Genomic DNA, 16963 nt, shown 5'->3' with positions numbered 1-16963 from the left:
CACCAGTGCCCATCACAGAGAAGAAAGAAATGCATCATTTTACAGTAACAGAGACTGTATTCTTGAGCAAAGGGAGTTCATGAACAAAGCAGGGAGGATGCAGGCTGATTGTTAGGTGACAGGGCAAGGGCTTGGGAGAAATTCAATTAGATGGATTCAACCAAAGAACTAGTCAATTAAGTAAACATTAAATTAGTGAAATCAACTGGAAAAGCGAAATAGTGAGCTGATTATATGAAATCCATCTTCAATTCAGCAGAAAGTGACCCTTTGACACAGTCATCACCACATCAGTTTTACTACAAATTAATTTACTGAATATTCCAATAATGTTTATCTCTGAGTTTAAATTTTTCTATTTGTAAATTTAAACATATATGTGTGTGTGTGTGTTCAAAAGCATCAATTCTTCAGCACTCAGCTGTCTTTACAGTCCAACTCTCACATCCATACATGACTACTGGAAAAACCATAGCTTTGACTAGATGGACTTTTCTTGGCAAAGTCAAGTCTCTGCTTTTTAATATGCTGTCTAGGTTGGTCATAATTTTTCTTTCAAGGAGCAAGCATCTTTTAATTTCATGGCTGCAGTCACCATCTGCAATGATTTTGGAGCCCCCAAAAATAAAGTCTCTCACTGTTTCCCCATCTATTTGCCATGAAGGGATGGAACCAGATGCCATGATCTTAGTTTTCTGAATGTTGAGTTCTAACCCAACTTTTTCACTCTCCTCTTTCACTTTCATCAAGAGGCTCTTTAGTTCTTCTTCACTTTCTGCCATATCTGTCATCTGCATATCTGAGGTTATTGGTATTTCTTCCAGCAATCTTGATTCCAGCTTGTGCTTCATCCAGCCCAGAGTTTCTCATGATGTACTCTGAATATAAGTTAAATAAGCAGGGAGACAGTATAGAGCCTTGTTGTACTCCTTTCCCTATTTGGAACCAGTCTGTTGTTCCAAGTTCAGTTCTAACTGTTGCTCCTGACTTGCATACAGATTTCCCAGGAGGCAGGTCAGGTGGTCTGGTATTCCCATCTCTTACAGAATTTTCCACAGTTTGTTGTGGTCCACACTGTCAAAGGCTTTGGCATAGTCAGTAAAGCAGAAGTAGATGTTTTTCTGGAACTCTATTGCTTTTTCGATGATCCAACAGATGTTGGCAATTTGATCTCTGGTTTCTCTGCCTTTTCTAAAACCAGCTTGAACATCTGGAATTTCACAGTTTATGAACTACTGAAGGTTGGCTTGGAGAATTTTGAGCATTACTTTACTAGCGTGTGAGATGAGTGCAATTGTGTAGTAGTTTGAGCATTCTTTGGCATTGCCTTTCTTTGGGATTGGAATGAAAACTGATCTTTTCCAGTCCTATGGCCACTGCTGAGTTTTCCACATTTGCTGGCATATTAAGTGCAGCACTTTCAAAAGTGTTTTATTACTATCCATTTTTAAAGGTAAAAAATTTGCATGCAATAATGTTTTTAAAGAGTAGAATATGTCTCTTTCATTTAAGTGTAAAATAATTTTAAAGAATATTTTAATCTTTCAGATTGGAGGCAAAAAATCTTTTTTTTCATAGAGAAATATCTGGAATGTTTCTTCATAATACACTTAGGACACGTCACTGATGTCAGTGTAGCAAGATTATAAATAGTTAACATTGTTTCAACACTATCATTAATAACCGTGCAATATCATAGAATATAACAATTGATGAACAAAAGAAGGAAGAAAGGAAACATCTATTTGCCAGTTATTCAAAACTTGATTACCAGGTCAATGCAATGCATATTTATGGTGGGTTATAAGTAACTCGTCTCCTCTCTTTTTTACCTAAAACAATTGTTCAAATGTGACCCTTTCTCTTCTTTGAGATTGAAAACCCTTAGTTTGAAAATACCGTCTTAAATTCTACTTTAATTTTCACAATTGATTCTCTATCACTGACTTCTCCTATTCCAATCAATCACCAAACTACCAAAATAAATTACTTTTATTTAAAAACAACTTTTCTTAGTAATATAAAACAGTTCTTTATCACTTACAGGGTAAACACAAACTCCGTAGAATAACATAGGGACGGTCACGAACTTAACCAAACCTATGTGAGTCCTTTCTGATTTTAATACTTGTTACTTAATCTACTTAGGAAAGTGTGTTTCTTTAAGGAACAGCTCAAGGGCTATCCCTCTGAATATCCCTCGCTTCACCTAAGTATGGTGCAGACTTATTATTTTTTGCCTACCACACTGGCATTACTTTCAATGTAGGGAATATATTAGTGATTATGGCAGGCAAATTCACCACCTTTATATATTCCAGTGACAGAGACAAAGTAATCAAGTGAATGAATAGATAATATAGTATCTGGCTGTGTTACGCAGTAGAAGTAAAAATAGCAGATTAGGGAATAATAGGGATCAGTTCAGTTCAGTTCAGTTGCTCAGTCATGTCCAACTCTTTGCAACCCCATGAATTGCAGCACGCCAGGCCTCCCTGTCCATCACCAACTCCCAGAGTTCACTAAGACTCACGGCCATCGAGTCTGTGATGCCATCCAGCCATCTCATCCTGGGTCGTCCCCTTCTCCTCCTGCCCCCAATCCCTCCCAGCATCAGAGTCTTTTCCAATGAGTCAACTCTTCGCATGAGGTGGCCAAAGTACTGGAGTTTCAGCTTTATCATCATTCCTTCCAAAGAAATCCCAGGGCTGATCTCCTTCAGAATGGACTGGTTGGATCTCCTTGCAGTCCAAGGGACTCTCAAGAGTCTTCTCCAACACCACAGTTCAAAAGCATCAATCTTCGGCGCTCAACCTTCTTCACAGTCTAACTCTCACGTCCATACATGACTATTGGAAAAACCATAGCCTTGACTAGACGGACCTTAGTCGGCAAAGTAATGTTTCTGCTTTTGAATATGCTATCCAGGTTGGTCATAACTTTTCTTCCAAGGAGTAAGCGTCTTTTAATTTCATGGCTGCAGTCACCATCTGCAGTGATTTTGGAGGCCCCCAAAATAAAGTCTGACACTGTTTCCCCTGTTTCCCCATCTATTTCCCATGAAGTGATGGGACCGGATGCCATGATCTTCGTTTTCTGAATGTTGAGCTTTAAGCCAACTTTTTCACTCTCCTCTTTCATCAAGAGGCTTTTGAGTTCCTCTTCACTTTCCGCCATAATCATATCTGAGGTTATTGATATTTCTCCCAGCAATCTTGATTCCAGCTTGTGTTTCTTCCAGTCCAGCATTTCTCATGATGTAGTCTGCATATCAGTTAAATAAGCAGGGTGACAATATACAGCCTTGATGTACTCCTTTTCCTATTTGGAATCAGTCTGTTGTTCCATGTCCAATTCTAACTGTTGCTTCCTGGCCTGCATACAGATTTCTCAAGAGGCAGGTTAGGTGGTCTGGTATTCCCATCTCTTTCAGAATTTTCCACAGTGTATTGTGATCCACACAATCAAAGGCTTTGGCATAGTCAATAAAGCAGAAATAGATGTTTTTGTGGAACTCTCTTGCTTTTTTCATGATCCAGCAGATGTTGGCAATTTGATCTCTGGTTCCTCTGCCTTTTCTAAAACCAGCTTGAATATCAGGGAGTTCACGGTTCACATATTGCTGAAGCCTGGCTTGGAGAATTTTGAGCATTTCTTTACTAGCTTGTGAGATGAGTGCAATTGTGTGGTAGTTTGAGCATTCTTTGGCATTGCCTTTCTTAGGGATTGGAATGAAAACTGACCTTTTCCAGTCCTGTGGCCACTGCTGAGTTTTCCAAATTTGCTGGCATAGGGAAAAAAGGTATTTCAGGTAGGTTGGTCAGAAAGGGTGTCTCTGAGAAATTAACACTGATACTAACATTTCAATCACAGAATGAAATGATGTGAGGATAGAGCCATGTGGACACCTGAAGTAAAGATTTCTTCAGGTACAGAGGAAACAAATGCAGACAGGGCTGAGATAGGAACCAGACTAGTGCTTTTCAGAAACTAATTTCAAAAGATCATGGGCTTCCCAGGTGGCACTAATGGTAAAGAACCCACCTGCCAATGAAGAAAACATAAGAGACGCAGGTTCAATCCATGGGTCAGGAAAATCTCCTGGAGAAGGGCATGGCAACCCACTCCAGTATTCTTGCTTGGAGAATCCCATGGACAGAGGAGCCTGGTGGGCTACAGTCCAACCCAAAGAGTCTGATACGACTGAAGCAACTTAGCACACACGCATACACACTCCAAATGTTTACAGCAGCAATATTTACAACAGTTAAGACATGGAAGCAACCTAAATGTCCATCAACAGATGAATGGGTAAAGAAGATGTTCACAATGTTCATGCACACATATGTATATATAATAGACTAGTACATAGCCATAAACAGAAATGAAGTAATGACATATGCAGCTGCATGGATGATCCTAGAGATTATCATACTAAGTAGGTCAGAAAGAAAAAGACATATACCACATGTCACTTATATGTGGAATTTAAAATAATACACAAATGAACTTATCTATGAAACAGATTCACTCACACAGAAAAAAGACTAAGGGTTGCCAAGGGGGAAGGGGATAAGGAAGTGATGGATTGAGGTTGTGGGAATAGTGGATACAAACTATTATATATTAGAATGGATTAAGGAAAAAAGGTTCTACTCTATAGAAGATGATCGCTTCTCAGAAGGAAAGCTATGACAAACTTAGACGGTGTGTTGAAAAGCAGAAATGTTATACTGCTGACAAAGGTCTGTATAGTCAAGGCTATGGTCTTCCCCGTGGTCACATAAGGTTGTGAGAGCTGGACCGTAAAGAAGGCAGAGCACCAGAGAGAATTGATGTCTTCTAGCTGTGGTGCTGGAGAAGATTCCTGAGAGTCTCTTGGACTGCAAGGAGATCAAACCAATCAATCTTAAGGGAAATCAACCCTTAATTGGAGGAACTGATGCTGAAGCTCCAGTATTTTGGTCACTTGATGCGAACAGCTGACTCACTGGAAAAGTCCCTGATGCTGGGAAAGATTGAGGGCAGAAGGAGAAGAGGGCGTGAGATGATGAGATAGCTTGATGGCATCACCAATGTACTGGACATGAACTTGGGCAAACTCCAGGAAATGGTGAGGGACTGGGAGACCTGGAGTGCCACAGTCTATGGGGCTACAAAGATCCAGACATGACTGGGTGACTGAACAACAACTACTGTATTTCACAGGGAACTATACTCAATATCCTGTTAAACCATAATGGAAAAGAATATGAAGAAGAATAAATATATACAGCTTCCCTGATGGCTCAGGTAGTCAAGAATCAGCCTGCCAATGCAGGAGATGCAGGTTCGACCCTGGGTTGGGAAGGTTCCCTGGAGAAGGCAATGGCAACCCACTCCAGTGTTCTTGCCTGGAAAATCTCATGGACAGAGAAACTTGGCAGTCTACAGTCCATGGAGCCATAGAGAGTCTGACATAACTTAGTAACTGAACAACAACAAAATAACTAAATCACTTTGCTGTACACCAGAAACTAACACAACACTGTAAATCAACTATACTTCAATTTTTAAAAAAAGCCTCTGATAGTATTGAAATGGATGGTGTTAAGGAATGAATAGACAGAGATGGAATGTTTAGGCAGTAGAATGAAAAGGAAAGTTAAGAACACTCAGAAGGAGAAGCCTATATGGTAAAAGAAAAACCAGAAGTTTTCCATGTGGTGCCATGAAGCATACATGTGCTGGGAGACCATCTCTGTAAATGCAAGGCCCTGATTTGTAGTGCTTGCTGATTTTTCTGGTATAAGAACTCCCACCATGGCTGATTCAAGGTACCAATGGTTTAAAACCAGCTCAAAAATCTCCTACATAATAAACAATCAGCTCTCATGGGGCCATAAGAACTGGCTCCAGCATATCACTGCACCACTGCATGGAAGCCAAGTGAAGAAAGTGTTTCAGGGAGAAGGGAGCTAGAGAGTAAGTAATAATGAGTGCTAAAAAGTGTGCATTGGATTTGGCAAGGGAGGAAATCACTTGGTGATCTTGACAAAAACTGGACTGAGTTAGAGTGGTGATGTTGCTTAGAAAAGGCAACGTACAATGGAGCATAACAAGAAGGGGATGTGATGAAGTGAAGACAGAGATTGTGAGTGCCTTAGGCCTTATAACATGGCATATATTTCACTTGTTTTTATGTTTGTTGCTCGCTCCCTCCCCTAACACACACTTAAATTTAAAATCCCTGAATGTGCAGGTTGTTTTCTTTTTTGTTCATTTGTTGTCATTTAGTCGCTAAGCTGTTTTCAATTCTTTTGTGACCTGTGGACTGTGGCCCTGCCAGGCTCCTCTATCCATGGGATTTCCCAGGCAAGAACACTGGAGTGGGTTGCCATTTCCTTCTCTAGGGAATCTTCCTGACTGAGGGATGGAACCCACATCTCCTGCATTGGCAGGAGGATTCTTTACTCCTGAGCGTATCCATCATACCTAAGACAGTCCCTGCTAATCTCATATGCACATGTGATAAAATGTATGCACAACACACAGTAATGATTGCTAAATAAAACACAGGCTGTTACAGTGAGTCACCTGCACATTGGAACAAGAAAACAAATGTCCTATTCTGGACTAGAACTTGTTTTTCCGAAGAATGATATTTTAAATTATAAACAATTGCTTTGTTTTTAAATTAAGAAAACTCTGCCAGACCACCAGTTACAAACTATGAAATGTGGGTTGTTTATTCAGTGGTGGGTGGTTACTAACAATGTGAGGACAGGAAGGCATTTCCATTCTTCCTCCAGTTGCATGTATGTTTGTGTGTGTGCATGCGCTTGTGTGCATATATTTTCTACCTGAAGGCAGAGCTTGAGAGTGGAAAGTAACTAAAGCTCTGGAATATATACATTTACAGATTGTATTCTCTGTTACCAGAGTCACTCAACAGACTTTCTCTCAATTTTCTACTCCTCCCTTCTCACACTCAGACTTTCAAGATCCTCCTTTCTATGACATTTTCTCTGAATAATACAGCCTCTGGTGACTGGTCTTTTTTTTTTTCCCTAAACTCCCACATCACGATTTGTACCTTATGACATCTCCCCAAAGAACTATAAGTTATCTAAGGAGTCTCTTTGTCTCAAAGTATGACCAGGTCAATTATATGCACATGGAACTCAATAAATATTTACTGATTGAATGGTACCTGAATTAATAAGTGAATACAAATAATGCACAGGCTACCTAAAGTTTCTTTCCAATAAGTCCAGCCCTTTTATCAAACTTTTCTTGGAGGGTCTCTTCTGGGACGGTCTAAATGTCCGTATGTTTTGGACTATATTCTGCTTTATCTCTAATGGCAGTTTCAAAGTTTACAAGGATGGACAAGGAAGTAAAAAAGGAGGGAAAAGGTATAGGAATTTTAAAAGCCATATGAAACAAATAACAATATAACAAAGATTTATATTCACTTAGGCACGTGAACAGGGGGCTGATTTATAAAACTTTCTATTGCTTTTCCAGAGCACAAGCGTTACACAAAATGGGATCTTGCTACACAAAAGATGTTTTAAGTCATATAATAAAAAAGACACACAAAGATTAGGCTTACAGTTTTCAATGGGAGTAAAGAATAGCAGACCTATACTTACTGTCTTCTATGTCCCAGCACTGGGTGATTGGGTCCCCATACTTCACATCTTGGCGTCTAGCTCGCCTATAGAAAAGGGATTAAGCGGTTTAGAACTTCAAGCATGATATCTGGAATATAAAAAGTCTACATCTAATACTAATAACAGTAGCAGAAGCAGAACTGTACTTGTTTCACTGCTTAACTTAAATGCAGGTCAGTATTCCAATCACTGCAACATTAATCCAAGTACTACTAGTTAGGTAGAGTCCTAACAGAATGGATCTTGTTTTAGCAATAAGATGATCTGAATTTTATTTAGCCATCACAATGTTTCTTTGGTTTTGACAGATTATTCAGTACAACAGGTTGAAAACAAATGTACTCCAGTTTTTATTTATACCCAATGAGGGGTAACTATTTGTATCTTCTTTTTTTCAGTCAGTCAGTGGAAAGAAATAAGATATAAAAGAGCTTTAGTCAGTGGGTAAGAAAGTACACACAAGTATAAAATGCTTTATCATATGAAGATTCATTATTTATGTGATTAAACAACAAGATAAATATTATTTGAAACAGAAGTACAAGTTTGAAATGGCATGAATGGCTAGATGTTATTTCTATCTACTGACACACACAATTCACAATGTTTCTCTCATAGTGGTGCTAATGATAGTAATAATAAAATAATGGCCTTGTACATTATTGTCACATGTTTTCCTGAAGAGAAAATAATAACTATTGTATAGTAAAAAATCTGCTACATCTAAGATAAATAAATCTTACACTCAGTGCGCAGTTTCATTTGTTTTGGCTATTTTATGTTGCCACATCAGAGATCACAGATGTCACAATGAACATTCTGTGATACTAGGGTGTTCCTTAAGGGAAATGTTGACTGGATGACAGTCTTGTGGAAGATTCATCTATCATACACATTTTTTGGCTCACACAAACATTATGTTAGGTAAGGGAGAACATCACAGTGGCATGTCTGCAAGATCAGAGATACAGTCCTGGGAAATACAAAAAGAAAAAAATATGATGGTATAAGGTACATAAGGTCAAGAATGTTTTTAAATCTTGGATTCATAAGGAACAGGATCAATTCATCAAACTGAAGGTTCATTACCAACTAATGAGCATTCTTGTTTTTTAGCTTCTAGAAAAGAAAAGCATTGCCCAAAGATTACCTAGGATGAGTATATTCTTTGTGAAAAACTAACAAAAATGTTGTGACTTTTTACTTTAAACTTAAATTCAATTCAGAGATTTCAGGGAATATAAAAAGGTCTTGGCATTGTGTCTGTTTTTGTACTATACATTCAATCTGAGATACTAGAATTTACAATTTAACAGATCAGTTAACTTTCAAAAAATAGAAGTGCATATATAGTAGTAGGACTATTGTATGCTCACCTGCTATCTTGTTAAGACCTACAGATTAAAAAAAATATATATATAGTTTGCTGACATTTAACCTGGAACAAAATATAAATTGGGTGATACTTTAATAAATAGTGTTACTGTAAACCACATTTTAAAATAATGATATTTTAATATATCAGCCACCATAACTCATATTAATAGGCACTAGGTTGTTTCCAATAATTTTGCTATTGAAAACAGTGCTGAAATGAACAAACATATAATTTGCGGTACTTTTTTGCCTGTGTGTATGTAAATAAATTCCTAGCCTGGGTACTGTTGGCCTACAATGACATTACTTTTAAGAGTACATAAAGCAATAAGTTACAAACAGTGGGACATAGTTTGATATTTAAGCATATCTGGGTGGCAGGAATTGGCTAAGTTGGAGTAAAAGCAAAATTCCACATAATCACTGGTATGTACTGTGGGCTGTATATAATCTACAGTATTACAAAAACATACATTAAGTGCAAGCTGGAATCAAGATTATCGGAAGAAATATCAATCACCTCAGATATGCAGATGACACCATCCTTATCGCAGAAAGTGAAGAGGAACTAAAAAGCCTCTTGATAAAAGTGAAAGAGGAGAGTGAAAAAGTTGGCTTCAAGCTCAACATTCAGAAAACGAAGATCATGGCATCTGGTCCCATCACTTCATGGGAAATAGATGGGGAAACAGTGGAAGCAGTGTCAGACTTTATTTTGGGGGGCTCCAAAATCACTGCAGATGGTGACTGCAGCCATGAAATTAAAAGACGCTTACTCCTTGGAAGGAAAGTTATGACCAACCTTGATAGTATATTCAAAAGCAGAGACATTACTTTGCCAACAAAGGTCCATCTAATCAAGGCTATGGTTTTTCCAGTAGTCATGTATGGATGTGAGAGTTGAACCGTGAAGAAGGCTGAGTGCCGAAGAATTGATGCTTTTGCACCGTGGTCTTGGAGAAGACTCTTGAGGGTCCCTTGGACTGCAAGGAGATCCAACCAGTCCATTCTGAAGGAGATCAGCCCTGGGTGTTCTTTGGAAGGAATGATGCTAAAGCTGAAGCTCCAGTACTTTGGCCACCTCATGTGAAGAGTTGACTCATTGGAAAAGACTCTGATGCTGGGAGGGATTGGGGGCAGGAGGAGAAGGGGACAACAGAGGATGAGATGGCTGGATGGTATCACTGACTCGATGGACGTGAGTTTGAGTGAACTCCGGGAGTTGGTGATGGACAGGGAGGCCTGGCGTGCTGCGATTTATGGGGTCACGAAGAGTCAGACACGACTGAGCGACTGAACTGTGAGTATATGCATACTTATAAACAAGGGAAGAAAGGAAGAATGTACAAAGGCTAGAACAGTAAAGAAAGCAAACTTTTTGTGCTTTCTGACAAAGAGGAAGGCAAAAGATATAAACAATTATCAGAATTTTTTAAAGCTGTGAAATCAAGAGTTATCAGTTAAATCCATTAAACCTGTAACTGGCTTCATTGATCAAGCTTGCTTTAATTGTTGCTACAAAAAGGTGCATATCTCCAAGCCTCAGGTAACCTGAACAATGAACTTTTTGCCCAAGTTGTTGGAGTTAGTTGTGTCCTGTTTGAGCTCTAGCCAGTTAAGACATTGGCCTTCGCTCTGGGCATGTGAGGGTGTCCAGTTACCTTTTGACATCAGAGGCCAAAACTCCACCCTCCGAGCATGCATCCCAAGAAAAAGCCTGTAGCTTAGTTCCATCTGCACAGGCCATTGCTTACCTCACCTTTTCTATCTCCAATTACCTTTCCCAGGCTCCCCAGGTCTCAGGTTTATCTCATACACATCCTGGGGCCCTCACCTTTGGGTAGATGGATTTGAGACTTGTTTCCTGTCTTCTCGCTTGACTGCCTCATGAATAAACCCCATTCTCAGCTGCAAACCTTGGCATCTCCACAACTGGCTTGCTGTGTGTTGGACAAACCTGGTTTGGTAAAACCTCCACATTTCTAGACTTCAGAACATTGTATTTTATCCTCCTTAAATTTAGCTTTATGAAAAACTATAAAACACTTAGGTTATAATATCCCTACCACAGACCATGTTTCCTGTATGTTTTGTCTTTAAACTAACTACAAGAGAAATTGGCCAACTTTTACTCACAACTTCACATGAGCTGTTCATCATGTAAAATGGAAGGCTTCCTCTTAATGTGAGGTGCTGCTCACCTTTTTGAAGTGGGCACATATTGAGAGCATGCATGTCCATCCCAGGCACAGTAGGGGTCTCGGGCAAGACAGCAGTCTGCACATGCTTTCCCATAAGTGTTGCATCTGTGCAAGGAAAGCTGAACCAATCCGTCTCGGGAACCAACATACAATTGTTGCTGCAAATCAGGCAAAACAAATCCATTAGAAGCATCTTTCAGTCTAGTCTTAAGAACTTCCCTTTCTTGAATACCATGTCACAGATCTAAATCTGTCTCCTCGGTTGCCACAGGAAGAGTAAGATAAGTCAGTCTTCAGTCTGGCTGGATGGTGATTTGAAGGTGTTGATCCTGAATTGGATAGCATTCTACAGAGCTAGAGTAACCTTGGCAGTAATTTAAGAAGGTCAAAAACCAGCTGCTAGACTGAGGAATTAAGATGTCAAATTCTTTCTCAATAGTTGAAAATAGACTTTGGTAGACTATATCAAGCACAGATGCTATAGGCAACACGGTCGGTCTTCTCCTGCCATAAGAAATGACCAAAAGGAAGTTTCTAGAACTTTTTCTGTGGTTTTAACTAACCATTTCATTTGCTAATGAAGTATGGATCCCTGAAGGAAAATGAGTTATAAATGAGAGAGAAAGTATTTGGTATCATTGTGAAGAAAGTATTAAGGAGGCTTGTGGGATGCTGTATCACACGTAAAAGCCTGCAGGATACTGACAACTCAGCAAATAAAATTACATTTTGAAAATAAGGGACCACATCCTCACATCCTTACATGAATTTATTTGAGGACATGTGGTGGTGGCAGAGGGGAGGGATCATACAAGTGAACAAGCCATTGTCTGTGCCTTCAAATGACATGTGGTCAAGTCTAGCGGACATACCAAACTTTAAATGGAGGGGAAAAAAATCTAGAAATAGATACTGGCACAAATAACAGATGTGTACTCTACCTATAGCAATCTGTCTTATATCCTTACCAGCCACTAATCTGCCAGTTAAGACCTCCAAGAGGCTAAATGCATATATTGTTTAGTACTTATTTTACTATATAATTTTCTATAATGTCCTTGAAACTCTTCCTTTTCTCCTGTTCTCCCTCTTTATTTCTGTCTAAGATTTCTGTTTCGTTTGATGACTCCTTTCTCTGCAGTGAATGTTGGGTTTCCTTCTTTTCAGTTCTCTTCTTTACTCTTCTTCCTGTACAAAGACTCAGTGGTATCTTGAAAACAACATAAATATGCACATACTGATTCCCAAAATCTATGCTTCCTACCCTACCTTTCTTTTTCTTTTAGCTGTGTGGCATGCGGAATTCTTAGTTCCCCAACCAGGGATGGAACCTGTGCCCCTTGAAGTGGAAGCACGGAGTCTTAGCCACTGCACCACCAGGGAAGTCACTTCCTACCCTAGCTGACCAAGAGACAGCATCCCAGTCACACAAGGCGCAAATCTGGGCGTTGTCTCTGAATCGTCCTTCACTCTCATTCCATCTGCCACCTTATCTCTCCATTCTCTCATACAGAACTCTTAATCTACTTCCTCCTCCTTCTCCACTGCCTTTGTCTCAAGTCCTTATCATCTCTTTCCAGGATCACTTGTAAGTGTCCTACTATTACCCCGGGACTCAATCCATCTTCCACACTGCCACACCAGATTGCTCTCTCTAAGAGGAAAATCTTACCATGACACCCTCCTGCTTAAAATCTTTCAAGGTTTTCACTGTCTTGGATAAACATGTTAAACTTCTCAGAAGGGCATCCATGCAAAGATGTGTCTACTCTTCTGCTGTTTTTACTTCCCCAGGTTCCTTTCTAGCCTCCTTGCTCCATAAGGATAGGTATGCTCTTTGCTCCAACTGTACAAATTTACCAGGATAAGTTACAATCTTTCACTCTTTATACCTTTTCAAACGTTCCCCACTTCTACTTGTCCATCCCATCCTTCTTTCTATCTGATTAACTGCAAGAGCTTTCATAGCTCAAGTTGTCTTTCTCTTAGCTTCCTCCCCCTGCTCCCCTGACCCCCTTTTCCATCAGCTCTTCTCTTTTCCGTCTCCCTAGTACATGGTTCCATTTTTGCACTACTGTGTTTGCATGTGCCTTTGCCTGTCGGCTCGACAAGAGTTTCTAAAGATGAAGACCTATGCCATTCATCCATTTCTGTACCCTCCAAGGACAGTAGCAGGCCTTCAGGAACTAAATGTTGAATGAATGAACAAACTAACAGAAAAGACTGAAGAAGAAATCTACTTGGATATTTTCCTAATAATCCTTGTATCATACTAGGTGTACTTACTCTATGGATTAAGACAATTTTTGCAACAACTTAATGTTGAACATATTGTCTATCATGTGTTTTACTTATATATCAAGAGTATGTATAGGAATGGTAATGCAAGTCTGAACCTCTTGAATCAACTGGGGTTTGGGGTATCATATCCAAGAACTGTGACATCATATTAAATATTATTATTGTTATCATTAGCTACCATCTATTTTACACTTAGAAAGTACCAGCTCTCTGTCTAGAATTTTGCATACAGCATCCAATTTATTAGGAGGTAGATATTATTCTTCTAACTTTACTGTTGAGGAAATTGACTCCTGGAGTAAGATATTAAATGGAAGGTTGGAGGTTAACTATTGGGCTGTTTGCCACTGTAGTCTAACTCCTACACTCCCTGATTAAAAACCATTTTTAATGTTTAGTGCTAGTATTCTATTGTTACATGAATTACTTTACAGCCTTGACAGAATGGCATTCTCATGAGACTAGGAAAGTGAGCTCAATTTTCAAGAGCCAAAGAAAGGGAGAATGTATTATTCAATTAATGAAATTGGGTTCCATGTCTCCTAAGGCAAGGCTGAAACAATGCCCAATAATCAGTTATAAAAGAAACAATCTAAAGCTTTTTATAGATTTATAATTTAACTTCCTGCCTCAGTGGATTTTCCCTAAAACAAACTTTGATTCAAACGGTCTTCCTTTTGTGGCTAATTTTTACACAAAAATTAGAAAGTACCTGCTTCAGAGACAACTCCATGTTCAAGATGATTGATGAATGCTGAAAATAGAAATTAACTGTTAATAATCGTGAACAGTCTTTTATAGTAGCCAATATTTTATCCTGTACCAAAGATAATTGGAGTAAACTTCAAGGCTCTGTTATGTCGAGGAGAAAAAGATCTTAATGTTTGCTATTTCCTTCCCATGTGCACTGATTCAACCTTAATGAAAATTATCAAAATAGTTTCTTATTAAAGAAAAATTACCTAAATATATGTGAAGGCATTCTGCATTGCAAATTGTTCCCAGTTACCCATAAGGTTTCTCCCTCTTCTGACTTTGCTTATCTTAACTGCTTCCATATAATTCAAACTAGTGTTGACAAGAACATCTCCATAATTATTTATTGCCTTTTTCTGCTCTCACTTAGATCAGTAGTTCAAAACTTGTTCAAGTAGCAGAATTCTAAAGAGTTATAGTGCTCCTTGTGAATGAGCATATGCTTTATAGAACCCTATACAACATGATGTGTATAATTTCATGGGAGGAAAGTTTTATTTGTAGGAAATACATCTCTATGCAAGCAATATTAAATTTAATATATGAACAGAAAAGTTCCCAAACTAAGAATGATGGGATGATTAAAATTCTTTTCATCTATCATCAATCTTTCTCTATATATTAATTTCTCAAAATAGATATAAAAAATTTAAGGAAGTATATGAAAGAAATGAAAAGAAAAATGTTAAATGAGGAAGTTCTATCAAATACCTTTTTAAAATGAATTAAGCAGACAGGTTCATTATTTAATCTTGAGAGTGGAATCCATCCAAACAATTCCTCTTGAAACTAACAGCCACTGAACAGACTCAGTCTAACATGCCTACATGTGTTGTGGGGGCTTTATTTTTGGCCTCTGGGTTCACACGTATATTTGACATTGACTTTTCCCTCAGGAACTATCCAAAGCTTTGTTTTCAGTAGATGGTAGACAGCAGGTCTTGTTTTTGTTAACTCCTGGACCACTAGTATCATCCTGTAAACAGGAACCAATGGAACCCGGCATGTTAATTAACTTGAGCCCCTCACAGTGGAGGGTCTACTCTCTTTTATGACAATAGATGTTCACATGGAAACAGTATATTTTAATATAGCTATCTCAACAAAAATGTTACAAAAGACCCAGCATATTTTTCAAAAGCTCTTCTAAGAAATGCAATTTTATTTCTAATTTCATTTTTAGAAAATAACTTTGAACTGAATCTCACTGAACATCTACAAAGAATGCCACAATTCAGATTTACTGTTAAAAGTCTAAGGATATTCCCCAAATCTGGAGAACTATTATTTTAGATCTACTAAGTTTTTGGGTGATTGAGAGGAACTTAGCATACATAAAGATTTACTATCATGCAACTTAAAAAAAAATTTCTTATAGAAATACAGGGAAACATGATTTATACACTTTTCAGTTTTCTCAAATTCAACTGAGGAAAAACTGAAAAGTAAAATTTATAAAGCAGAAAAGCATCTGGATAGTAAAAGAGATCCCAGGCTTTCATCTACTGTAGTGATCTGTCTGAGCATAAGCTTGGAAAACTCAGTCATAAGGGGTAGTCCCAGGAGTACCAAGCTCAGTTATATTCTACAGGGGAAAATGAGCCCAACTCTTGGTTGCTTTTTAAACATTTTTCCTTCACTTAAGGGAACGAAAAATAAAGGAGTTAACTGCAGAGACTTCTCCAGAAAAAGTGATGATATATTGAGACAAACACATCCCATATAAGAACTGCTTGGGTTCACCGTCTCTTCTCCCAGAACTCTGGCCTAAGTCTTACCTTGAATATCTGTAACTCCTCCAGTACTACCTCTTCTATATTCCACTTCTCCTTTGAAATGCTGACAACTTTTAGGACTGTTCCAATGTCTGAAAAAATACATTACCCATGATCCTTATGTTTCTACTTCAATGTTTAAACATTTATTACCAACCTTCACCTTGCTCCCCTCATTTTTTTTCTCAATGCCTTTCAAGAAATCAGGTTAAATAAAGCATGCAAGAAATAAAGCTTAATGTACTAATATATGATTCTCCTCTTCTGAAATATTATAGCTTTCAGCTCATAGAACATATGTTTATAAAGAAAATATTAAAAGACACATACTTGGAGTGTATTCCTAGCACAGGAATATCTAAGTCTCCTTTAAAACTTAGTTGAAATGATAACAAATAGAAACATCATAGAGGTATCTATATGAGAAAAGTGGCCATTACTAATCAAATGTATTTAACTGACAGAAACATTAATGGGTTAGAAAGTAAAGTTTTTATCTAAAATTATTTTAGAATTTTAAATTATCACAAGATTAATAATACATTGCAGTTCCACAAGGTGGCATGCAATTACAGAAAGATGATCAAAAGAACATTTTAGAAAAAGAAAAAAATTTCCATTTGGAGATTAATGTCTAGACTGACCTATATAAAAATAAATTAAAAATAGTTGCTTATAAACTTCTGAGCACTGTGGTTGGAATATATAAACATGTATGGTAATAATCCTGTTTGTACAAAAGACCGTGAATTGTTTTTAAATGATTCTAGAATCTTTGAAAAATATTAAATATACATTTTCCAAATACCATATTTGGAAATCAGTCTACCTCAGTATCCTTATAATTTTCTCAATAAAAGTTAGGTAGTACCACCTAGTGGCTAAATGGCTTTTC

General features: G+C 38.0%; 1 protein-coding gene across 1 annotated transcript in view; it reads right to left on the bottom strand.

Annotated features, from left to right (window-relative positions):
• Positions 1-16963, bottom strand: part of SEMA3D (semaphorin 3D) — a 136289-nt gene that overhangs the window by 8637 nt on the left and 110689 nt on the right. The window contains exons 12-15 of the mRNA XM_052638848.1: positions 16072-16160; positions 14250-14291; positions 11237-11394; positions 7638-7702 (exon numbers count right to left, since the gene is read on the bottom strand). Of these exons, the coding sequence (XP_052494808.1) occupies positions 7638-7702; positions 11237-11394; positions 14250-14291; positions 16072-16160 (354 nt within the window). The remainder of the gene's footprint in view (positions 1-7637; positions 7703-11236; positions 11395-14249; positions 14292-16071; positions 16161-16963) is intronic.

This window comes from Budorcas taxicolor, chromosome 4 (genome assembly GCF_023091745.1).
Source record: "Budorcas taxicolor isolate Tak-1 chromosome 4, Takin1.1, whole genome shotgun sequence".
Lineage (NCBI taxonomy): Eukaryota > Metazoa > Chordata > Mammalia > Artiodactyla > Bovidae > Budorcas > Budorcas taxicolor.
Note: the sequence above shows the minus strand (reverse complement) of the source record. Positions and strands in the feature narration are given on the sequence as shown.